Source organism: Equus przewalskii, chromosome 17 (assembly GCF_037783145.1).
Source record: "Equus przewalskii isolate Varuska chromosome 17, EquPr2, whole genome shotgun sequence".
Lineage (NCBI taxonomy): Eukaryota > Metazoa > Chordata > Mammalia > Perissodactyla > Equidae > Equus > Equus przewalskii.
In genome coordinates, this window is record NC_091847.1 from 76,744,573 (window position 1) to 76,770,705 (window position 26,133).

Here is a 26,133-nt window from a genome sequence, read left to right on the forward strand (position 1 = left end):
AAGCCCTAACAGTGACCCTGGGGAGCCTCAGCGCCCAGCTTACAGTACTTGCCAGCAGCACACCCCAGTCTAAAGCTCAGTCTGGTAGTGCAGTCCAGCCCATGGCCATGCCCAGTTGCTGAGCAGAGCCTGTGGTCTCACCTCAGCCAGAAGCCCAGTCAGGGACCCCACCTGACCATGGAGTGCAGCCTCAAACCACACCCAACTGTGGGGTACAGCATGCGGCCCCACGCAATCGGGAAGTCTACAGTCCACCAACAGCAGAGCCCAGCCACCATCCTGTCCAATTGGGAAACCCGGCCTGTGACCCCACCTCATTACAAAGCACAAGCTGAGGTCACATCAGATCATGAAGCTTTTGGCCCGTGGCCCTGCCTGAACACAGAGGCTAGGCAGTGGCACCATCTGGCCAGGGTCACAGCCAGCGACCTGGCCTGATGAGAGGTGATTGTGGAACCCAGCTAGTGACCCCACCTGACCTCAGAGCACAGCCTCACCTGACCAGAGAACCCAATCAGCAGCACCACTTGACCAAAGAGCCCAGTCAGTGGGTGCCCCTCACCTCAGAGCATGGCAGCAGCTTTGCCCAACCAGAGACTGCAACACATTGTAATTAAATTATCAAAAGTCAAAGACAATTTTGAAAGCATCAAGAGAAAAGCAATTTGTCACATACAAGGGAGCCCCTACAAGACTATAAGCATATTTCTCAGGAGAAACTTTGGAGGCCAGGAGAGAGTGGGATGACATATTGAAAATATTGAAAGAAAAAACTGTCAATGAAGAATACTACACCCAGCAAAGCTGTCCTTCAGAAACGAAGGAGATGTAAAAACTTTCCCAGACACACAAAAGCTGAGAGAGTTCATCACCACTAGACCTGCCTTACAAGAAATGCTAAAGGGCATTCTACAAGCTGAAATGAAAAGATGCTAATTAACCTTGTAAAAATGCATGATTGTATAGAACTCATTGGTAAAGGTAAATATATAGTCAAAGTCAGACTCTCTAATATTGTAATAGTGGTGCATAAATCACTTTCAACTCTAGTTTAAAAGTTAAAAAACAAACATACTAAAAATAACTGTAACTACAATAATTTGTTATTGGATATACAATATAAAAAAATGTAAATTGTAACATCAATAACCTAAAATGTGAGGGGGAAAGAAGTAAGAGTATAGAGTTTCTTCATGCTATTGAAGTTGTTATCAGCATAAAATAGAATGTTATGAATATAAAATATTTTCTGTAAGCAACATGGTGACTGCAAGGGAAAACCTGTAACAGACACACAAAAAGTGAAGATAAAGGAGTCAAAGCATACCATCACAAAGCCATTAAGTCCCAAAGGAAGACAGCAAGAGAGGAATAAAGGAAGGAAGGAACTATAAAACAGTCCGAAACAGTTAGTAAGTCCTTACCTATCAATAATCAAATGTAAATGGATTAAACTCTCCAGTCAAAGGACACAGAATAGCTGAATGGATGAAAAAACAAGATCCAATGATACGCTGCCTACAATAGACTCAGCTTAGCTTTAAGGATACGTATCGGCTCAAAGTAAAGGGATGAAGAAAGATATTCCTTGCAAATGATAACCAGAAGACAGCAGGAGTAGCTATACTTACTGGATATTCACATGCAGAAGAATGAAATTAGCCCTCTATCTTACACCACTCACAAAAATTAACTCAAAATGTGTTGAAGACTTAAATGTAATATCTGAAACCATAAAACTCTTAGAATGAAAAATAGGGAAAAGAACTCCTTGACATTCGTCTTGGCAATGATTTTTTTGATATGACACCAAAAGCACAAGAAACAAAAGCAAAAATAAACAAGTTAGACTAAATCAAACTAAAAATCTTCTGTGTAGGAAAAAAAATCAGCAAAATGAAAAAGCAATGTATGCAATGGGTAATATATCTGATAAGGGGTTCATATCCAAAATATATAAGGAACTCACAATTCAATAGTTAGAAAAAAACCCCAAATCATCTGAATTAAAAAATGGGCAGGGGCTGGCCCCATGGCCAAGTGGTTAGGTTCGCGCGCTCCGCTGCAGGCGGCCCAGTGTTTCGTTAGTTCGAATCCTGGGTGCGGACATGGCACTGCTCATCAAACCACGCTGAGGCAGCGTCCCACATGCCACAACTAGAAGGACCCACAACTAAAAATATACAACTATGTACCCAGGGGCTTGGGGAGAAAAAGGAAAAAAATAAAATCTTTAAAAAAAAAAAATGGGCAAAGAACCTGAACATTTTTCTAACCAAAGACGATGTACAAATGGTCAACAGGTACATGAAAAGGACTCAACAGCATTAATCATCAGGGAAATATAAATCAAAACCACAACGAGATATCACTTTACATCTGTTAGAATGCTATTATCAAAAAGACAAGAGCTTACAAGTGCTGGTGAGGATGTGGATAAAAGGGAACCCTTGTACACTATTAGTGGGAATGTAAATTGGTGCAGTTGCTATGGAAAACAGTATGGAGATTCCTCAAAAAATTAAGAATAGATCTATCACATGATGCAGCAATTCCAATTCTGGGTATTTATCCAAAGAATACAAAAACACTAATTTGAAAAGATATATGCACCCCTATGTTCATTGTAGCATTATTGCAATAGCCAAGATATAGAAACAACATAAGTGTCCATCACAGATGAATGGCTAAAGAAAGTGTAGAATATTATTCAACCATAAAAAAGAAGGAAATCCTACCATTTGCAACAACATGGATGAACCTGGAGGGCATTATGCTAAGTGAAATAAGTTAGGCAGAGAAAGACAAATACTGTATGATTTCACTTAAATGTGAGATGTAAAGAAGCTGAACTCATAGAAATAGAGAGTAGATTGCTGGTTGCAAGGGCCTGGGAGGGTGGGGGAAATGGAGATATTTGTCAAAGGGTACAAACTTTCAGTTATAAGATGAATAAGTTCTGGGGAATCTAATGACTATAGCTAACAATACTGTATTGTCTGCTTGACAGTCGCTAAGAGAGTAAATTTTAAATGCTCTTGCCTCCAAAATAAATATGGTGAGGTGATGGATGTGTTCACTAATCTTACTGTGACCATCATTTCACAATATACACATGGGTCAAATCATCACATCGTACACCTTACACTTACACAGTGTTATATGTCAGTTACAACTCAGTAAAGCTGGGAAAGAAAAGAAAGCTAACTCAGAAGTGTTTGCACAGAAGAGACTTATAAAATGACATATTTTTTAATTGAATGGATATTAACACAATCTCTTTTAAAACGCTGTGACAAACTGTTCTGACATTTAAAATGTGACCATTTCGGGGCTGGCCCCATGGTCGAGTGGCTAAGTTCACGCGCTCCGCTGCAGGCAGCCCAGTGTTTCATTGGTTCGAATCCTGGGCGCGGACATGGCACTGCTCATCAAACCACGCTGAGGCGGAATCCCACATGCCACAACTAGAGGGACCCACAACGAAGAATACGAAACTATGTACCTGGGGGCTTTGGGGAGAAAAAGGAAAAAAATAAAATCTTTAAAAAAAAAAATGTGACCATTTCACAAGTTAATGAATTTACCATCTTACCTGCTTCACTTCCCAAGCTCACTTCTTCATCTGACAAAACTAACCTTAAGTAAAAACCAAAAAAGGCAAAGATTTTGGTTATAATACATTTGGGACTCATTCTACCAACAGCTTTATATGGTTAAAACAATTTTTTTTAACTGAGGAGATACATAAAACAGTTGTCCAGCAGATCTCCTAAAATCTGTCTGAGAGGAATCTTACTTCTTCTCTAGATCTACAGAGACCGTGAAAACAATCCTTCACCCCTTATTTTTACTGAGTAGTGACAAAGCACCAGGCACTGTGTCCAGCACTGCAGGCACTGGGCTAAGTACCATATCATAGAGAACATCTGTCAACAAAGCCGTCGAGTGTGAAGTCAGTTTTCTAGCATTCCAGGGTTTTGCTCCAGAATACTTGGGAGCGAAACGGGGGGAATGAAGAACTGCAGAAAAACGGAGTACGCTATTTTCACCAACAGTGATATTTGCAAATGAAGACACGTTTGCCCAAAACATTCTCAATCAATACAAATTTTGGATATTTATATCATCCATCTGGTATAATAATAAAAAAATGAGACAAAGAAATTGAACACAGATTTAGTCATTATTCCAACTGTGAGGTATAACCTCACAATTCTAGTATTGGAGGTTGTTTTTAATAAGTCGTTAAAGACACAAAAAGTGATACAGTATTTATTTGCAAATACTACAAAAATAAACCTACAGAGAAAATAGATACTTATGACTTGGAATGAAATTTCCAATGACAATATACATATATGGTTTTTTAAACAACTTGGCTGGAAGGTGAAGGTGCTTTGGAAGCTGTTAGCAAACTCAAAGGGTAGCTCTCATAACGCTGAAGATGATTTTGAATAAAACTTTCATGAAATATGATAATTGAAAAAATTTACTAAATTAACATATTTAACATAACATATAATTTTAAATGTCAATGTGTAACTAAATTAATAAGTTTAATTTATAACTATACATTTGATTATTTAATCTACATTCTAAAACATTTATATATTCAAGTTAGCCAGAAAGAATGTCTGGATTTCCCAATAGAGGAAAGGGGGAGATGCTTATATTTCGGATCACCGTCCACTCAACAGCATCTGGTTTGTCACTGTTTGGGCCTTATCTCTGGGTTCATTATTATAGTCGGTGCAATCTGGTTAAAACGAGAAGTGGCAGCTCAGAACGGAAAACAAAGGTGAGATGTGATAAAGGGAAACGGGCAGCGTGAGGCGGTGCAGGGCAGGAGGCCGCTGTCGGGGAACCAGGCCCACTCCCGCCTGCGCTGTTCTGGAGACAGACTTTCAGCAGTTTCTCTCTCACAGCTGCTGCACCTGCACCTGTCCCTTCCTGTTTCAAGCCGCCCTTCCAGGATCGCCAGGTAGAAACTCTTAACACAGGCTCAGCCCACCAAACTACAGAATTTGGACTGATCACCCCAACTGTTCTGTACTCCTATCATCGACTTTGCCTCCCATGTTAAAAATGGGGAGAAAAAAAGGTTCAAAACAAATGTTTAATGTTAATTGGAAAAATGACATAGAAATAGGTATCCAGTAAGCCAGAGAAGAAACAACTGTTTCCAGATACATCACACAGTGCATCCAGGACTCCATAGCACGATATACAACCTCTGCCTGCTTACTTATCGAGGGTTCCAGGGAGAGAGTCGCTTTCTATCTGTCCTTTGTGGTCTTCAGTAGGCTTGCTTGAAGTGTCTTGCACTTGCTAAGGATAAGAAATTCAACGTTAGGGAGATGGAAAGAATCCGTTTCTCTCTTTGTGAAACAAAACGAGAATAAAAATTCTAAAAAACAACATAAAATAGAATAGTTCTGAAGTAGAGAGTGAGAGATATGGGAAATGTCTGCTAACGTAGTTTGAACGGAGCCGGTGTCCTTGTTTACCCTGACGCCTGTGTGTGCTTGTGACTTAGGCTGGCCACCAGCTTTACAACTTTGTCATATGCCAAAGAAGACTTACACTGTGTTGCTGGCCTCTATTGCAATGCCCTAAATCCAGCTAAAGATTTTCAACTTAAATTCTGAGCAGAAGTTAGATATTAAATTTGCCTAAATACACAGTATGCTATCCAGTGAAGCACTCATATAGAAAAAGTAAAAAACAAGACAAAACAAAACACACACACAACAAAAAACCCAAAAGTCTAATTCAAGAGTATCTATTAGAACAAAAGACGTTATGTCAAAACATGACTGAAAGATCCATACCAGGCCCCAGGAATACGCAACTGCAAGATGTGAACCTGTCACAGACACCACATCTGCCCTGAGCAAACCACCAACGACATTTTCAAGCTCTACTGCAAATAAGGCAGAATGGTAAGTTCAGAGGTGCTGAACCCCAGCCTGCTGGAACTGAAGAGATGAGCACCACGCTGCAGCTCTGCTGGACCCGCCTTGTGCAAAGAAGGTTGACAGAAGACTTACAAATCTTAACAGCGTTATAATCACAGCCCGAGAGAACCTGGACCACATAGGCGTCACAGAAAGAGCTAGTCTAACACAGTAGTCTCTTCAGCTGCAATCACACACACATAATGACCCAACTGGCAGAATTTTTGCATCGTGAATCACAGCGATGACATGAGTGTAAAAGTAAAGCAAGGAAATTTTTCTTTAACTTCTAAAATTATCAGGTAGGTAATCTGGTCATTTTTACATAAACACAGGACACTTTCCACCACTTGTTCCTCCTAAGTTTTCCTTTCCATAAACCTTCTCTTATCTCTTTTGCATTTCACTTTTCTTTTCACTTTCTCCTTCTTTTATCCCCCCCACCCTACTAGTATCGTGAGCCGGCCGGTAGGTTCCCATGTATTTGTTCAGTGTTGCTGGTAGCACTTGGAATGCGTGAATTGCAGAAAAACAGCTGGCCGAAGGAGTGTAGAAAAATGTTTCCCAATGTTTTGCAAATTTTAAATTAGGCTTAGCAAAAATAGTTTCAATGTTATTATCCAAATAAAGCATAATAATCTAACACAAGATAATGGAAAAAATGTACCTTGAGAGCTACAAAATCATATGGATGAAAGCCAGTACAGGCCCCATGGATTTGGGACATCGTTCGAGCTGTTTTCTCCCAGAATCCAAGCAGTGTCCTCTGCAGAAAAAGAAAAGGTGGCACTACCGTTCTTGTTCGAATCCAGGACGTTTTTCGGAGCTATGTTTCCTTCCCAGTGTGGTAGATAAAACGTAGCTGAATAAGAAGAAGCAGGAACTAAAACCAGTTTCCAAGTTTGGGGAACTGGGAAGCACTGTAAATAGGAATTCTCATAAGAATTGGCATGAGCGTCTGCATGTCTGTGCGCCTGTCTGTACACAGCACTGGGATGCACACTGGAGCCAGCTGGAGGGAAACTGCAGCCAAGAGGACAAAACTGCAGGATTAGAACACCTTCCAAAAGGGAAATGGTAAAAGCACAAAAATACCATATTTGTTTTAGGGGTATTTCTGTAAATCTTTATGTTGGTAAGCATATACAAACCTCATGTAGTTGGAGAAAAATAATATGAACCACTAAATTCGGTCTTTCATTTAAGGTTCAAGAAAGACTTGCCCGGGGGCAAGTGGCTGAGTGGTCAGGTTCATATGCTCCGCTGGGGCAGCCTGGGGTTTCGCTGGTTTGGATCCTGGGCGCGGACATGGCAGCGCTCATCAAGCCACGCTGAGGCAGGGTCCCACATGATACAACTGGAAGGACCCACAACTAAAAATACACAACTATGTACTGGGGGGCTTTGGGGAGAAAAAGGAAAAGTAAAATCTATTAAAAAAAAAAAAAGAAAAAGAAAGACTTGCTCAAAAAATGTGTTCTCAGGCTAACTCGAGTAATGGGACATTTCCTTGCTGCTGGAAGGTTCCTATTCACAGCAAGGGGACGAGTGCAGAGAACAAGGGGGACTGAACTAACAGCTCCCGGGGCTCAGGAAGGATGCCACAGAGACTGTCACGTACTCCTATTTTCAGGGGCGTGCGTTCTGGATTCCCGAATTCCACAGCACTGCACTAAATGAGGTGGATTCCCTGAAAGCAGCAGGGAACGTCCATTCCTGTTAGTTTGCTATTCTTTCCTTACTAAAGACAGTGTATTTTCCTATTTTGCCAAATACAAATACCTGTTAAAATCAGTAACTGCCAGTTATTCATTCTAACGCGTTCATTGCATGCTACCATGTGTGATTTGGGGTCATCTAAGCACAAGTGAGACTTGTGAGGTTACAGTGGTGTAGGATGGCAACGTGGCAGAGTGAAAAGAACATGTGACCTAGAACTTAGGTTTTTAAGCCAAACATTGCCATTTACCTTAATTCTCATAGGTTTCACTTTCCTCATTCATAAAACAACACAAAACTTTTAAACTTTCTGGGCTACAGCATGTTTGATTCAAATGAAATTGGAGGCAGAAGTTCAAAGTGGGGTAGCTCTGGGTGAGCCAGGTCCAACCGGCCTTAAATCCTGCCTCCTCAACAGCCCCCTCCTCACCCAGATGCTCCCTAAGTGCCCCCCTCTCTCTCCTAGGACCCCAAGGAGAGTAACATGAAGCTACAGGAGTAGGCAATCCCTACGGTCTTTTTCACTCTAGAATTCTATGACTCTCTGGCCTCCATAACCTCAATAAGTCAATTTTAGCAAAGTCAAAGGAATCCGATCAACTATGCAATTTCTTACACCTTTTAGACAACTTTTAAAAAGGAATCTCACCACTCATCTTTACTGCAAGGACATGCTGACCATGGGGGTGGGTACCTGGTAGGTCGTGAGCGCATGAGACAACATGTTGCAGCGACTCGCTCCAAGTAAATCCACTTTCTGACAAACATCCATCTTTAACTTTTCGAAAGAAGTTTTGCTATTTCTCACTTGGATCTGTACCTGCAACCATAAAAATGTTAATGATTATTACTGATAACACAGATATAAACATATTACACAGGTTCATGATACATATTCTCAGACACATGAAATTGTAGTAAAGGACATGAACCCTCTTTCCCTGCATTATTATTTCATGATTAATGGTAAAGATTTTGGCTATTTTCAGTAATTGTAGGCGATTCTTTCTAGTAGATATCTTTATGCTAAAAAAGTTATGTGATGATAGAAGGAAGTACATAGTTACGAAGAAAAAACCACAGATTCCAAATAATAAAAAAATCTAAAACTACTGATGGATAATATTTTATCTATGAGTAGAAGAATAAACAAAAAGGGGAGATAGTTAAAGTGTTGAGAAGCACTAAGAATAGTTCTGAATCATGGAGATATATATAAACACAGGTCTGTTATATTTCTTATACATAAGGTGAGTTATATGTCACCAAGCCATGTGAATACTCAACTTTTAAATATACTAATTCATTTATTCAATGAGTACTTATAACGTATCTATTATGTGCCAGGCACTGTTCTAGGCACTGGGATATTGTGGTGAACAGAACGATGTTCTTCCCCATCTCCCCTGAGTGGGGGGTGGGGGGGACAGGAGTGGGGAGGCAGCAGGAAAAAAGAAGTAAACAAATACATAAGATAATCTCACGTTGCAACGAGAACGTGTAAATGAACAGAAATGGGTGACTGTCTTATAAGATGATCAGGGACGCCCGGGGTGAGCTCAGGCATGACGTTTGAACTGGGACAGAAAGATGATGGGTGGGTCATGCTAAGACCCTGAGGGGAGCATTCCAGGCCCTGGGAAAAGCAAGGACAAAAGTCCTGGGCGTAGGAGGTATGCGGAGAGCTCATCATGCTTGCAGAAGAGGCAGGGCCAGGGCAGAGCGCACTCCTCCCTGGATCATGGACAGTAAGTGCGAGACGCGGCTGCCGAGGGGTCAGGGTCAGACCCTGCAGGGCTATTGGGTCAGATAAGAGGTTTGGATTGTATTCTTTTTTTAAAAAGCTGAGGTAATATTCACATAACATACACCAAACCATTTTAAACTGTACAATTCAGTGATGTCAGTGCATTCACAGTGTTGTGCAACCACGCCCTTAGATCATCTTCTAATTGTCAAGGACTCTAAAGGGGACGGAACAATAGGTCGCTGTGGCCTGAGGCCATGTGTCCACCTCGTTCCCAGGTCTATCGGGAGTAATCAGTGAGGCAAGCCACTTACAACAGCTGGTACAGAGTAAAGGCTCCATCAACATTAAATACGACATTTATGACAGGTACTCTAAATATGAAATGAATGAGTGACGGAATTTCATTATTCATATACGGTAAATTTAGGGGATGTTATTTATAATAAGAAGTTTATTTAGCAAAAACGTATGTCCATACATAGACAGTTGCTTTAAAAGTTTGTGGTCAAACTATGTATTGTGGCAGAATGAAAAATTTGATAACCTTCATTTTTTCTTATAAATAATGATGATTTTACATGAATTTTTACTTAAATTATATGTTTTCCTCACTAGGAATCTATTTCCCTCCTGTAAACAAATCACAAAAGTCCAGGGAAGCAACATTTAAAGAGTAGTTAAACCTATTATGAGAGGGAAAAAAAATAATAGAAAAGGTTGATGGGGTGGGGTGAGGATGCCACTCAAAGAGTGAAAAATAAAGTGGGGGCCAGCCCCTCGGCCTGATGGTTGATTCAGCATGCTCCACTTCGGCAGCCCAGGGTTGGTTCCCGGGTGTGGACCTACACCACTCGTCACTGGCCATGCTGTGGCGGCAACCCACATACAAAACAGAGGAAGACTGGCACAGATGTTATCTCAGGGCGAATCTTTCTCAAGCAAAAAGAGGAAGATTGGCAATGCACATTAGCTCAGGGTGAATCTTCCTCAGAAAAAAAAAAAAAAAAGTGTGTATGGGCCAGCCCCAGTGGCCCAGTGGTTAAGTTCAGCGCACTCTGCTTTGGTGGCCCAGGTTTGGTTCCCAGCCGCAGACCTACACCACTGGTCAGTGGCCATGCTGGTGGCAGCTCACATATGAAAAGAAGAAGATTGGCAACAGATGTTAGCTCAGGACAAATCTTCCTTGGCAAAAAAAAAGCGTGAGGGCCTTTTGTAGTTCAACCAAAGATTTCCAAGTAACCAAGAATTTATAAAAGAACATGTTTTTCAAAAACAGTGTGACATTTTATGATCTTGATTAAACTGTTTTGTAGAAGTTTAATAGGTTTATGTATCAAGAAAAGGAAAAGAATACATTTTCATACTTTTCTGAACTTTTCCAGCTGTTTTAAGGTGTCTGGGTCCAGTTCTTGGGATACATCTTTCATCCACAGCAGAGCCCCCCTGTATTCTGTGCGTGCCTGTTCCATCCGATGAATTGTCATCAAGGTATCAGATACCGCCCTTTGACTGAACGTTGCTACTTCTTGCTTAAGACGAGACAGGGGAGTACACAGGGCCAATCTAATGCAAGAATCAGAGGGAGGTACATCCCATAAGCAAAACGAAACAAAAACATAGGTTTAAAACAATGACAAACCATATTTTCTATCAAGATGAGTCTATAAATAGGATTATTAAGATGCCTAAGGAGCTTTAGAAAGCAAGTCAGCATCATACAGCCAACTTTGAATTGTTAATAAAGATATGTCTATATCTCTCCCTTTCTTATTTTGGGAGATATATCATTTTTGCAACATTTTGGCTGTTAACCCATGCATAAATAACCTGCCAAGTAAATCTGCCATTTGGAAAAGAGTTCCATGGGTAAAAGAGGTTCTCTATTCATAAAGCAGAGTCCTATAAATAGAAATCCCTTCATTTAACAAATTTAGGAGAAACCTGGCTATAGAAAAGCAGATAAAATACTAGAAGAACTAATGAGAATTGTGTTCTTAGCAGCTGAGGATGAGGACGAAAAAACAAGGACTTAAGAAACACAAGTCAAACCCTGCTCCTCTGGTCTGCTTTTGACTTAGTGGCACTGGAGGGCCTTGCATTGTCTCTCTGTCACTCCCTTGGAAAAGGACTTCCGCACTGACGTGCTGCATAAGAACAAAGCCATTTTGGGGGCCAGCCCCGTGGCACAGCGATTAAGTGCTCACGTTCCTCTTTGGCGGCCCCAGAGTTTGCTGGTTTGGATCCCGGGTGCAGATATGGCACCGCTTGGCAAGGCATGCTGTGGTAGGCGTCCCACATAGAAAGTAGAGGAAGATGGGCACAGATGTTAGCTCAGGGCCAGTCTTCCTCAGCGAAAAGAGGAGGAATGGCAGCAGATGTTAGCTCAGGGCTAATCTTCCTCAAAAGAAAAAAAAAAGAATTAAGCCACTTAAGTCTTACATCGTCCTTATGGGGCTGATAGGGCCTGCTTTTATCTTTCTTCTGAAAAATGCAAAGATTTTTGGCTGTATTTAGTAACTGCAGGAGATTCTTTGCAACAGGTATCTTTATGCTAAAAAATTATAAAATGATGAATACAAAGTATATAATTAAGAAGAAAAAGTTCCCTCTGCTTAAAAAGAAAAAATGTTCCAATGTACTCATAGATAGTATAGTATCAAAAAAAGTGAAAGCAAAAAATAAAACTATACATATTTAAATTTTAGCCATTCTGTGCCTCCGTTACATTAGACCACTTAAGAAATTTAAATACCTAAAGTCTATTTCTAGGAATTAAGCAACTAAGAATGTCAATTTTTAAGTAATTATTTTAAATACAAAATAAATAAGAATTAGGCCTCAAATCAATTATATACTGCAATATATTTCTCTTTTAACCTTCTACTGGAATGATCAGTAACCTTTACAAATATGCAAATTTAGGTACATACGTCAAAACTGTCATATTGACTACAGATTTAAGGATGATGCAAAATCATGGTAAACCTTTGCTGGGCTGAAGAACAGAGTGCCTTGCCAGTGGCATCCATCATTTTGCCAGCTTGCGTTGTATCCCGTTCTGCTTGAAACTTTAAAAAGAGCCCTAGTTCGTTTTCTTCCTCTGATATAACTAGGAAAAAAATTACAGTACAGTTAACTGTTTCATCATTTGTTTAAAATACACACAAGTAAAATTCTCACAGCAATATTCTCTATACTTAAAATTACTTGCGGGGGGGGGGGGAAGAAGAAGAAAGACTTCTTTTAGAAATGTAAATTCTTGGGCTTTGGGTTTTGACGCAGCAAATCCATGGAACTCACTTTGGGAAAAATTGATCTTCAGTGAAAAAAAAAAATCCAAAACAACAAAATAAAACAAACCCACAAATGATGCATTTTCAAATGTGCAGAGACGCATTTTAGGACCACTGCCTTTTGTAAAATATTCGTTTCCTACTTAAATGTAACTTACTCTCGACTCCCATCCTGGCTTCAGTTTCCTATGCTCAATATCTCAGACTCACAGTTGGCTACAATTTTGCTCCTGAAACCCTAGAAGTTGTCATGTAAATGCTACTCAAAGTGTGGCCCACTGACACACGCCAGTCCAGAACCATTTGTTACCAGCCTGTGACAAGTACCAAAACTAAGAAACTGTTCAGAAACTTTCACCACGTTGACTATTTTAGATCTGTGGAGTCTAATTACAAAAAAAAGTGCGCTTATATTTTGCATATCTTCTTTAACTTTTCTAAAAATTCATTTTTACTGTATTTTACAAAAGTGTCAGTTTACAAGAGATTGAAAGTAAAACACGAAACAAAAAAGTGGAACTTCACCACAGTTTTAGAAGCACGGCTGTAGCATAAGATGACCATCACCACAATAAGACCAACGGAGGGAACCCACAAAGTGTTCAAACTCTAAGGTTAAAGTGAAAAAAACGACAAATGCCATGCCATTTCACCCTAGTTTGCTGATGGAAAAACTGAAGTTACAAACTGAAAGAGAGGCCCTGGGTGCCTCTGGGGCAGCAACAGAACTCAGGCCTCTGACTTGCTCTCTCCCCACTCCCCCCGCTCCTCCCTGTTGAGGCTGCAAGGGGTCCCATAGGAGAGCACGATGGTGTCAAGGAGGAGGGTGTCTGCACATCCCGGAGTATTATCTTTAATAAAACCATGTGCTCTTTTATGAACAATCAACCTGATCCAGAGAGGACTGGATTTGGGGACTGTTGTTAATTTAATATTCTGATTACTTGAGAGACGTACAGATTACACATTTCCTTTGAGTCAGGACTTCATAAAATATACCTCAAAGAAAACTACTAGAAAGAACATTAATTTGTATACGACACTCTCTGAGAACTTGGATTACTTCATTACCAAGTTTTAACTGAACAGGAATCATCACTGAGCCTCACCCTTATCAGTGCAGAAAGGGTAGGAGATGAAGCTGAATTTGTGCTGATTCTGTGTTGGAACCCACTGCCAAAAACTGGAGCCGCTCCCACTCCTCTGTGTCCTTACCCAGTCAAGAGTTCCCATAGGGTTTACAGTGCTGGACTCGTCTCCTGTAGCTGTCTGATGTTAGTCTCAACAGAAGATGCATTGCTAGAATAGTCTTCAAGAAGTCACATATTTATAACAATCCAGAAGATAAAGTACGCAATGAAATCTTTACACGCACATCTCTCCCTTATCCTGAAATGCTCCACCGGTGGGCTAAAAGAGCTAGGGATTTTTCAGGACAAAATGCAAGACATACAAACCTGCCAGTGTTTCTTCACATTTCTAGCACAGGACTCCCTTGGTCCAATGACTGTGATGGCTTTTTACTGCCTGGTGAAATATTTAAGGTCCTTAGAAATCTGACCTCAACCTTCCTTTGTTTCCTGACTGCAGATATCCAACTTCTATAAACCCTTTAAGTTTTACCTCAACTCTCAACTATGGAGTGCCTTTACCAATGACTCTAATCCACAGTTATTTTTCACTCCGAGAGAATTCAGAGTTCTACCTGTATCACTCTTCTGAACTAAATACATACTCTTCTGTATCTCTTATTTTGTTGCAAAAAGTTGTTTCTCCAGCTATTTCCTTGGGAAAAGCACATAGTGTTAAATATGGCAGGCACTCAAAAAATTATCATGCTCTACTGGATTTCTTGCTTTATTGGGACAATATATGAGCTTTGATTATAAAGTTTTGAGATTAATTTACATAGCTACACAAGAAAATCATTCATTGAGCAAGTACAGATTATATACTAGACATTGTTTCTAGGCTTTGAGGATGCAGAAATAAAACAGAAAATTCCTGTCCTTAAGGAGAGCATATTCTAGTGGTGGTAAGAAAAACAATAGATAAAATATATAGAATGTTGAATATTGTTATGTGCTACTGTTAAGTAGATAGAGAGTTATGAGAAAGAGGGATGTTTCATTTTAGATATAGGGGTCAGGGAAGGTCTCACTCAAAGATGACATTTGACCAAATACCTAAAGGCAGTCAGGGAACATACTATGCAGATATGCCTACTGTGATGGAGATCAATATGGCTGAAGAGGAGAGAGTTTTAGCAGAGGAGATGAGAGGTAAGCAGGATCAGAGAGGTGGCCACAGCCAGGAAACCATTGTAGTTAAAGGAGAAGAGATCCAAAGATTGACTTCCAAACTGAAGAGGTCAAGAAGAGAGGAGAATCCAGCAAAGGCAGGATAATGAGAAGAAATGACCAGTAGGAGGAAATCCAGGGAAGTGTGGTGCCTGGAAGCCAAGTAAAGAGAGTGTATCAAGGATGAGACAATAATCAACTATGCTAAATAATGTGATAAGTCAAATAAGACAAGGACTGAGAATTGATCATTGGACTTAGCTCTTTGTGACTATGACAAGAACAAATTTGGTGGAGTGGTGGGGAAGAAAACGTGACTGGAGTACAAGAGAAAGTAGAAGGAAAGGAATGGAGACCGTGCATACAGACAATCACAGTTGGCCCTATCCACGAGTCAACTTTAATCCACAGCTGGTTGAACCCATGGATGCGGAACCTGTGGATACAAAAGGCAGACTGTAGGAATTTGAGTACCCGTGGGTTTTCTTATCTGTGGGAGGTCCCGGAACAAATCCCTGCGGATACCCAGGGATGAGTGCATGTCAAAATTTTCTGTGAAAGGAGCAGAGGAAGGGGATGATAATTGCAAGGGCAAGAGGAGGTCAAGAGAGAGAGTTTTTAAGTGATGGAGGCAAATCCACCTAAGACACTGGGCAGGAAAAGTGAACTCAGCAAAATGAATCTGCTTCAAGATTTGATGATTTTAGGACTCTGGGGGCTTTGAGACTAGGTCACTGTTAAATGTTCACATTTTGTCATAAGAAACTATTCACAAAAAAGTTCAAAAACTAATATTTTTACATTAAAGCTCTCATTTTCAAAAACGCAAATGAATATTTATTTTAAATGGAAATCATCAGATAGACATCTAGGATTTCATACCATTGAGTCTTAGCTGATATTTCTCAACTATCTTCAGAAGTTCAGTGCATGTCTCTTGAATGGAGTGAAAAACCTTTGAAATATAAATTTTGTTAGGACAATTTAAAGAACTGTAAACAAATAAAAGTATCTGTTATAAGCACTTCAAAAGCAGAACATTTTCTTATGACGATTGTGTCTCTTTTCCTTGACTGCGATGTACCTCAGTTTTGGTTTTATTTCTGATGTAGAAAGCACATATTGATTTCCCCTATGAGGGCTGGAAAAAATTGCGGTAAATACATGGGAGCTAATAAAAACTTATACCTGTGGAGTTTGTCCTCCCTTCAGCTCCAAACTATCTAAACAGCAAAAAGACAAACCCAACATAAACTGCATCAAACATTGTCAACCACAGATGACAAGAGTACAGATAATCCTAGAAAGTGCTGCCTCTGAGTCTGGCTTTGCTCCAACATTGGTCTAAGCAAAACAGGCCAGTGAATTTACCATAAACGTTAAATAATGTATTACAACATCAAAAAGAAATTACTTTTGGGATTATTTTTGTTTAGAATTTCCCATGAATATCAATCCCTTCATTACTACTGTTGCTAATAGGTAACAGAAAAACATAATATGCAGTAGACTCCATTTCAAAGTGAGCGCATGAAAATTTGAGACTAGGACACATTATATGCACGAGGTAACTCTTCTCCCTACAAATTTAGGTTTTCGCAGAGAAACAAGCCGGCATCGGTTTTGGGGTGCAGCCTTTTTCTCACAAAGTCCTACGCTGAAGAACTGTTCTGAGACTTTAGTTCAAAAAGACCTTGGCCCTGTGGTGTAATATCAGGCCCTAACCCTCTGATTACCAAATAAATTTCCAGTATCACCATTAAGCCTGAGTACTCTGTCTGAAGCGGTTTTGCGATTATTTTCATGTTTGATCAGACCTAAGGAAGAGTGATAACAGGTGCTAAAATCTAAATGGAGGGGCAACCATTAATTTTCTATATATTTTAGGTATGTTTGAGTTGGATTTGGTATATGGACTTGGCAATTTAAAAGCCGTTTTAAATCCATATGGAAGAAGACTAGAAAAGAATGCAAAAACTATTGTTCTACTAAGATGAAGTGATTACTGTTGATTTTTTCCCCATGGGTCCTTGAAAGATTTATATACTATTGTTTTTTAATTTTACAATGAAAATACCTTTTTAAGTGAGGTATAACTTGACAAATAAAATTGTAATATATTTAAAGTGTAAAAGGTGATGATTTGATATAAGTATACATACAACAAAAATATTTTTCTTTCTTTTTTTTTCTCTTTTGCTGAGGAAGATTCACCCAGAGCTAACATGTATTGTCAATCTTCCTCTTTTTGTGTGTGAGCTGCTGCCTCAGCATGGCCACCAACAGACGAGCGGAGGGTCTGTGCCCAGGAACAGAACCTGGCCACCAAAGCAAGAGCGTGCTAAACTTAACCACTAGGCCACTAGGGCTGGCCTCATTCTTAAAAAAAACAGTACAAACGTGAGACATAGTTCTTGGTTAATTCCAAATATTTGACACTGAATATAAACTATGTCACCCATAGATTACCTAATGATGTAAAACAATACAAAAAAATCTCTTTTGTGGGAATATATGCAGAAACAATGAAGAGTTCTCTTAGCATTGAAACATATATTACTTATAATAAAGTCCCTTCATTTTTTCCATATTTGTCATTGAATCCAAAGAGGAATGCTTTTCAACACAATAGTAAAAGCTTGTTAATTTGTTATCTATCTCCATATTTGTCATGGCAATGACGTAAGTTTACGTTTTGTAGAATGAAAATACTCAGTAGAGTAGGATCTATCTACTTATACCTACATTTTTAAGAATCCCAACAAATGATTATATTCCAAGCACAACAGAGCCCCTGCCTGGAAATATGTGTAAAAACTATCTTAAATTAGTACATGTACGTGGAGTTAGTAAATCTGCATTTAAAATTCCAGACCTCTTCACTAACATACATAAGATCTTTCCTCTAATTAGCTTAGTTACTTGAAAGTGGAAAAAACTTATAGGTTTAAAGTTGTTTCATGGTAATTATTCCTTTTATTTAAAAAGAAAAACAGAGCCAAAAATGCACAATGAAATACTTCAATCGCTCTACCCCTTAATAACAGAAACAAAAACTCTGACTTATAAATCCTCACTCACTATCTGATTTCAGTTAATCTATTTCAGTGAGGTGTAAGACTTCACACAAAACTAGTACAAAATATGATGACGATATATACTGAGTATATGGTCTCAATTAGGGATATAATTAATTCATTAACATCTAGCTTAAAAACTGTAATACTTGTGCCAGAGAAATTACTTAATTCATGATTTCCTTAATTTATAAATACAGTTCTGCCAATGCTCAATTTGTGAGAACTGTGACCTCCTATGCAGAAGATCTGATTGACAGATACAATTAAACATTCTCTTTCCACATTTGCATTTATCCTGAAAAGTTCTTCGGTGTGGAAGCGGGTCGTAGTCCCCCGAGTCCCAGATAATGACCAGTTATGTGCAATACACAGAACCCTCAAATTTACCTCGAGTTTGGCATCCAGTTCGGCATCAGATGCCACCACATGCTCATCCTCCTTTTTTCCTGTTGCTTTGATAAAGACTTGTTTCGTTTTCCAGTATTTCTTTTGCATTCTGTTGACAACTGACTGGTTATCTTCTGGTCTGGGTTGCCCAAAGGAAGCCATGGAGGGACTACAAGGAACGGACTAAAATTAAATTTCTTTAAAAAATCTTTCCAATAGTAAGTATCTATTTAGCCAATATCTAATCTAATTGAAAAACTGAAAAAAGATACTAAATAGAATATTAATGTTAACAGTTAAACATGCTAATATTTCTCTGTGTGGTCTAAATTTATATTATAATTACAACTTGCACAAGTAAAAGGCAAAAAGATTCATGGCACTTATACTGATTTCAGTTAAAGTGACACAGGTGATAAAACTGTTATGATTTTGCAATAATGGCTGGAAATAACTCTACTTTGTTTAACAAATCTCTACTTGTAGTCATTTATCCGTTTCTAACTTTTGCTTTTGTAATAATACTGCAAAGTGAACTTGTGCACACATCTTTGCATACTGCTGTCATTTCCTTGGGAAAACGTCCTATAGTTCTAACTGCTATGTCAGCATATTTAATAAATATTTTCAGATATGCAAAGATTCGGATACATACTCTTCTTTAAAAATCACTCAAAGAAATACTTTATATCCAATAAATAAACAAAGACCTTAGGTATAGGGGAGATATGTTATAAAAGAAATAGAGAAGGAAATTGTAACCTGTAAACTTAAAAATTTATGTCTAAGTAATTGTTCTTAACATAGTTAACATGGCTATATAAGGAAACGCAAACGTGAAAAGTATCCCTTAAGGAGATATAAAAAAAAGAAATAATAATAGTTTAAAAGCCCGAATTATTGCAATAAATGGTGGGAGGCAGGAACAAAGGGAGGGACTGAAGTCTGTGGCTCCTGCCTCATTTCCAGGGGAATCAGCAGATACTGCTGTATTCTTAATGTTTGTAAAGAAACAGGTGCAAACTTTCATTTTATTTTGAAGTAATTACTAATTAAACAAAAATAGGACATCTAATTTCTAAATTACTAGGGGCAAAACAAGAGCAGGAAGAACTAGCAAAGCCACAGGCGGGCAGGAGCGCAGGAGTGCGGCAGCATGACAAACGGCGTGAACGAAGGGGACAGAGTGAAAATGACGAGCTACTGAGTGTGATAAATGCCAACTTCCTCCTCGCTGCAAACCACCCCAAGTCATAAACCACAGAAACCATACCAACTCTATGTTAGTTGGGATCCACCTAAAACAAAATGACACAGAAGGAATTATGGGTTAGGATATACCAGGTAAATATAGACAAAATGAAAGCAAGGATAGCCTGTTAATCTCAGACAAAGTAGGTTTAAATCAAAACCATTAAATAGAACAAAGATAACACGTAAAGTCCACGGGCGGTCACTCTTCCAGATATCCTCTGGACATCCCCTGCTGGACATCCTCCTCGATTCCCGGGCAGCATAGATCAGTCACCATGTAACTGCAGAACCTCTCATATGCTATGCTGGATAACTTGGCTTAATTTGGGACAGAAAATAGAGAGGGAATTCAATCTTGGGACAAAGGGGGACAGGATTTGATATAAGCATTATACTGTTGACAAATAAAAAGTCAGGGGGGAAAACTGGCACTTTATGTTTCCCCTCCAATTTCTCTCTGCTTTGGTTGCTCTTCACTGCTTCAATGATTTTTTTCCCCTCAGACTGTTATCAACATGAGGGTCATCCAATTGTAGGACAACCTGCTGACCTCTTCTACTAAGTTGACTGCAGGCCCAGGCTCAGTTAAGAGAACAAAATTCTAGGGAGTATCAGAAGATAACATCTCCTCCCCACTTTGACTCTCACGCTGATGTAGCTCAGACAGTGTACTCCTGGCCTCCCTCTACTCCTCCCACCTCCTTCATGGGAGAGAAAGAGTAGCTTATCTGATTGGATGTGAGAGCAGTAAACTTGGTCCTCCCTTCCCTCTCTAGAAGCCTACAGAAAGCACACATGATCTGGCAAGGGGAGGACAGTGGCTGGCGGGTAAATCTCAGGAAGGGGGATTTGCACATTTGTGGTTTGCTGACTGAGGGCGCTGCTGAATCTGCCTGTCAGCGGGGGTGCGTTGAGCAGAAAGCCAAGTCTTACTGGCTTGAGACATCCAATGACAGACTTCCAGGTTGGAGAACTATCAGAAAGTTAGGAAGGATAATGTGTAAGAGAGGGAGCCAAAGAAGAGGTGATCCCCAAAATCAGTATACCAAGTCCTCCCAAGACCCATGTTGATCACTAAACTAACCATTAGGTGAGGGAGGGGACCCCAGGGGTCCTGGCAGAAAATCATCAGCTGGAAACTGAAGTAACTAACTAAGGATTTCAGCTGCTACCACTACAGAGGAGACAGAGTCTGGAGTTTGAGTTCAGCCAAGATAACTGCCTTCTAGAATAAAAATTATTCTTTTCAGAGAAGCAGAACAGCATCCCAGAGCCTCTAAAATCCATCGTTTAAAATGCCAAGTATCCAATCAAAAAACACTAGACACGCAAAGACAAAGGAAAACGTGACCCATACTCCGTAAAAAAAAAGCAGCCAATAAAAACAGATTCCCAAGATTTCCCAGATAATGCAATTATGAGACAAGCACTTTAAAGCAGCTGCTATGAACATGTACCAAGACAAAGTAGGGTCTGTACACAATAGGTGAACAGAAAGAAAATATTGAAAGAAAACAAGGGAAAGTCTCCAGTTGCAAAGTTCAATAACTGCAATTAAACCCTGACTGGATGGGCTTAAGAACAAACAGAAGATGGGAGACATAAGAAGTGAAGGTGAAGATAAATCAATAAAAATCACCTAATCTGAAGAACCGAGAGGGAAAAAGACCCAGAAGGACAGAAGAGGTAGAATGGGACAGAAAAATATTTGAATAAAACATCCCAAATTTTATAAATGACTTTAACTTATAGATCGATAAGTACAAGTAAAATCACAAACAGGCACATCATAGACACACTGCTTAAATCCAAAGATAAACAGAAAATCTATCTTGAAAGCAGAGAAAAAGGGCATATGACATAAACGGGAACAAAAGTACAAATGACAGGTAAGATCTCAACAAAAACAACAAAAACCAGACTACAATGGAAGGACATATTTAAGGTGTTGAACAAAAGAAAAAAGAAAGATCAACCCATAATTCTGTATCTATCAAAACTGTCCTTTAAAAATGAAATCAAAATAAAGACATTTTCAGATAAAGAACTGAGAGAATTCACAGCCAGGGGACTTTTAGAAACGCTGACAAGTTCTTCAGGCTGAAGGGAAATTAAAACAGTAATTTGGATCTAGAGGAAAGAATGAAGATGATCGAAATTGGTAAATTTCAGGGTAAATACAAGATTATTTTTTATTTCTTAATTTCTTTAAAAGGTATAGTTTAACATATGCAGACAACAATAGAATGATAGCTCAGTTATCAATATTCTGCCATTCTTGTATGATTTGTACCTTCGCCTGTTCCCAACCACCTCACTCCATCGTCGTCATCGTCATCATCAGGTTCTTTTTGATAACATGTACCTACATTGAAGCGTACAGTGTTTAGCTGTATGCTTTTGCAAATGGATATTATGGCATAGGGCATCTCCAGCTCCCAAGAAAGTTCCCTGTATTTCTTTCCAGACAATGCCTAGCCTACCAGAAGTAATAACTGTTTTGATTTTTTTCACCTTAGTTTTTCCTTCTCTAGTTAGTTCTTTTTTATTGCTTAATAGTAATCCACTCTATGAAGGTAACAATATGTTTTCATTTTTGACTATAGTAAATAAAGCTACTATGAAGATGCCTATGCAAGTCTTTTCATGGACACATTTTCATTTCTCTTGGATAAAGATCTAGAAATGGATTTTCTCTGTCACAAGATTGGTGCGTCCTTAACAAGAAATTGCCATTTTTACATTCCCACTAGCAGTGTATGACAGTTCTAATTGCTCCATATCCTCACTAACATTTCACTTTGACAGTCTTTTTAGTTTCATCCATTCTAGAGACTGTGTAGTGGTATTTCCTCATGGCTTTAATGTGTATTTTTCTGATGATTGATGATGATGAGCACTTCTTCATGTACTCATTGGTCATTTTTATATGTTCCATTGTTTAGTGTTTGTAAGTCTTTTGCCCATTTTTAAATTGGGTTGTTTGTCTTTTTTACTATTGAGTTGTAGAGTTCTGGGGTTTAGATTGGATGGCACTGAATCTAAACATTAAGTTGTGCAGGACTGGCATCTTAATATTGAGTCTTTCAATCCACGAACACAGCATGTATCTCCATTTATTTAGGTATTCTTTCATTTCTCTCAACAGTGTTCTGGAGTTTTTAATATAGAGGTATTGCACATCTTTTGTTTAATTCATTCCTAAGTATTTTATGTTTATTGACGCTACTATAAATAGCACACCTCCCAGTCTCACCAAAAGCCTTCACATCTGTATATTTTACTACACCAAATTCCACGTTTTTGTTTTATTTCTCAATGTTCTCACCATTACATGAGATATTTGGGTCTCTGAGGGGACCCAATAAATGGCATCACTTTTAGAGAACAAATAATATAAACTGTAGCAGCTGAAAGCCAAAATACCATTTTTTGTTACTAACAATGGCAAAATTTGTGGATATAGTTTAGTGTCAGAGCTAAATGGTCCTCCTAACTGAGCATTAGGACTAAACAAATTTTTCAACTGGTCAGAAGTAATTGGATCATGGCAAGTTTCCTCAGATGGGAAGTGGAAGAAGAAAGCTCACCATTATTTTTTGTTTTTGAATTCACACATTCTTTACTTGCAGCCCGTAAATGAATCACATAATTATCTTTCCTTTTATATGAACATTTCAATTGAGAACAAAACACACAGTGGGTGCAGGCAAAAATTCTGGATGTAACTTTTTTGCAAAACATGATATTTCCAGCCTATATTATGGCATCTGTGTTCACCAACACAAATCATAACTTGGCAGAATGTACTTGAACTCAAGTGCATTCACATAAGCAGATGAAGCTACAAGCATGAACAGGATGCTTTAAAAGCAGGATGTTTGGTGAATGGATGTGTTCAGTGTAATGTTGACATCTACATCCACTTCCACAGTGTCTTATACTGACATTTTAGGGCCCCCAATACAGTGATATCTGAAATAATGTTGATCTAATCAGGGAGTTGAAGGAACATTGCATGGGAAACACTTTCAATTTCTACCAACCTGCAGAAACTGAACTCCCAGAGGCCAGGGCCTACTTCTATACTGACAGCTCAGCACATCCGTCTCAGTCCCACTCACCATTCTGTCTTCTATTTTGTTTCTGGTTCATGTTTATCTTATTATCCAGCCAAGGTATAACATTTTGGGGTTTGTTTTTTTATTTGTGACTACTACGAATTTGGAGCAAACCTTACCATATCATCTTAACTAGAAATCTTTTACTTCTAGTAAAAATTATTTTTTTTCACTTGAACACAGTCACTACATAGAACACTTTATTCATTTACGCACTAGACAATATTTGAATTTTTTAGCTATCTCCCAGATTTGGAGTACAAATCTTAAAACAGATCAATATTATCTTTAGAGGTAGTTTTGTCCTCACTTCTCTTATAACATCTCATTACCGTGACATCACTAAAAAGCAAGCAAATCAGACTGATGGTAATGTGCAAACTGAAGCACTGAAATCCCCTTGAGAAAAACAATCTGTGATTGATGCGATTAAGAAAATGCAGCAGACAAGTTTGCTGTTTAATATTAATATAGTGTTCCTGGTTATTGTGGCTCCCAAGCCATGAATTTTCTTACAAACACAATCAACGTTTCATCAAAGAATCAGTTTGTTAATGACTCAACTTTGGGGGGGAAACTGATAGGAAACACTGCAAAATGTCAACAAAGTTTTCTTTGCAGTGGGATAACAGGTGACAGTTTCTGTGGTTTCCAAATTTACTACAATTAACATGTACAACTAGCTTTTATATAACTCATTATTGTGAAAAATACTTAACAAACTCAGTTATAATTTTTAGTTTTCTCTTTTATATTCTATTAACATTTATTATTTTACAGGCACAATTCAGTTCCAGACCACCACAATAAAGCAAATTTTGCAACAAAGCAAGTCACACGAATTTTTTGGTTTCCCAGTGCATATAAAAGTATGTTTACACGTTACTGTAGTCTATTAAGTGTGCAACAGCATTATGTCTAAAAAAAAGTGTATCTACTTTAATTAAAAATGCTTTGTTGCTGGGGGCCGGCCCCGTGGCCGAGTGGTTAAGTTCATGCACTCCACTTCGGCGGCCAAGGATTTCACTGGTTTGGATCCTGGGCGCGGACATGGCACCGCTCATCAAGCCATGCTGAGGCAGCGTCCCCCATGCCACAACTAGAAGGACCCACAACTAAAATATATAACTATGTACTGGGGGATTTGGAGAGAAAAAGCAGAAAAAACAAAAAAGAAGATTGGCAACAGTTGTTAGCTCAGATGCCAATCTTTAAAAAAAAAAAGCTTTATTGCTAAAAATCGCTAACCATCATTGTGCCTTCAGCGAGTCATAATCATTTTGCTGGTGGAGGGTCTTGCCTCGATGTTGGTGGCTGCTGACTGATTAGGGTGGTGTTTGCTGAAGGCTGCAGTGGCTGTGGCAATTTCTTAATATAAGACAACAGTGAGTTTGCCATATCAATTGACTCTTCCTTTCACAGACGATTTCTCTGTAGCCTGCGATGCTGTCTGACAGCTTTTTACCCACAGTAGAGCTTCTCTCAAAATTGGGAGTCAGTCCTCTCAAACCCTGCCGCTGCTTTATCAACTAAGTTTATGCAACATTCTAAATCCTTCGCTGTCATTTCAACAATATTCACAGCATCTTCACCAGGAGTAGATTCCATCTCAAGAAACCACTTTCTTTGCTCACCCATAAGAAGCATGAGATTGCAGCAATTCAGTCACATCTTCAGCCTCCACTTCTAGTTCTTTCCACCACATCTGCACTTACTTCCTCCACTGAAGCCATGAACCCCTCAAAGTCATCCATGAGGGCTGGAATCAGCTTCTTCCAAACTCCTGTTAATGTTGAAACTGTGACCTCTTTCCATGAATTACAAATGCTCTTAATGGCGTCTAGAATGGTGAATATTTTCCAGAAGATTTTAATTTACTTTGTCCAGATCCACCAGAGAAATCACTATTTATGGCAGCTATAGGCTTATGAAATGTACTTCCTAAATAATAAGAATTGAAGTTGAAACTACTCCTTGATCCATCCATGCAGAATGGATGCTGTGTTAGCAGGCAGGAAAACATTAGTCTCATTGTACAACTCCATCAGAGCTCCTGGGTGACTAGGTGCATTGTCAATGAGCAGTAATATTTTGAAAGGAATCTTTTTCTCTGAACAATAGGTCTCAACAGTGGGCTTAAACTATTCTGGAAACCATGCTGTAAACAGGCGTGCTGTCATCCAGGCTTTGTAGTTCCATTTGTAGAGCACAGGCAGAGTAGGTTTAGCATGACTCTTAAGGGCCCTAGGATTTTCAGAATGGTAAATGA

General features: G+C 39.0%; 1 protein-coding gene across 28 annotated transcripts in view; it reads right to left on the reverse strand.

Moving 5' to 3' along the window:
- Positions 1-26,133, reverse strand: part of ICA1L (islet cell autoantigen 1 like) — a 67,158-nt gene that overhangs the window by 26,888 nt on the left and 14,137 nt on the right. For 22 of the 28 annotated variants that reach the window (XR_011528563.1, XR_011528562.1, XR_011528558.1 and 19 more), the window contains 8 exons: positions 18,490-18,658; positions 15,905-15,977; positions 12,415-12,538; positions 10,794-10,992; positions 8,374-8,499; positions 6,628-6,726; positions 5,249-5,331; positions 3,596-3,639 (listed from right to left, as the gene is read on the reverse strand). Coding sequence is in view for 16 of the 28 variants with exons in the window: in XM_008517385.2 (XP_008515607.2) it covers positions 3,596-3,639; positions 5,249-5,331; positions 6,628-6,726; positions 8,374-8,499; positions 10,794-10,992; positions 12,415-12,538; positions 15,905-15,977; positions 18,490-18,658 (917 nt within the window). In the remaining 12 variants the exon portion in view is untranslated. Of the gene's footprint in view, positions 1-3,595; positions 3,640-5,248; positions 5,332-6,627; positions 6,727-8,373; positions 8,500-10,793; positions 10,993-12,414; positions 12,539-13,831; positions 14,032-15,904; positions 15,978-18,489; positions 18,659-26,133 lie in introns of all 28 variants that reach the window. The other 6 variants (XR_011528567.1, XR_011528566.1, XM_070580790.1 and 3 more) reach the window with 1 other exon arrangement.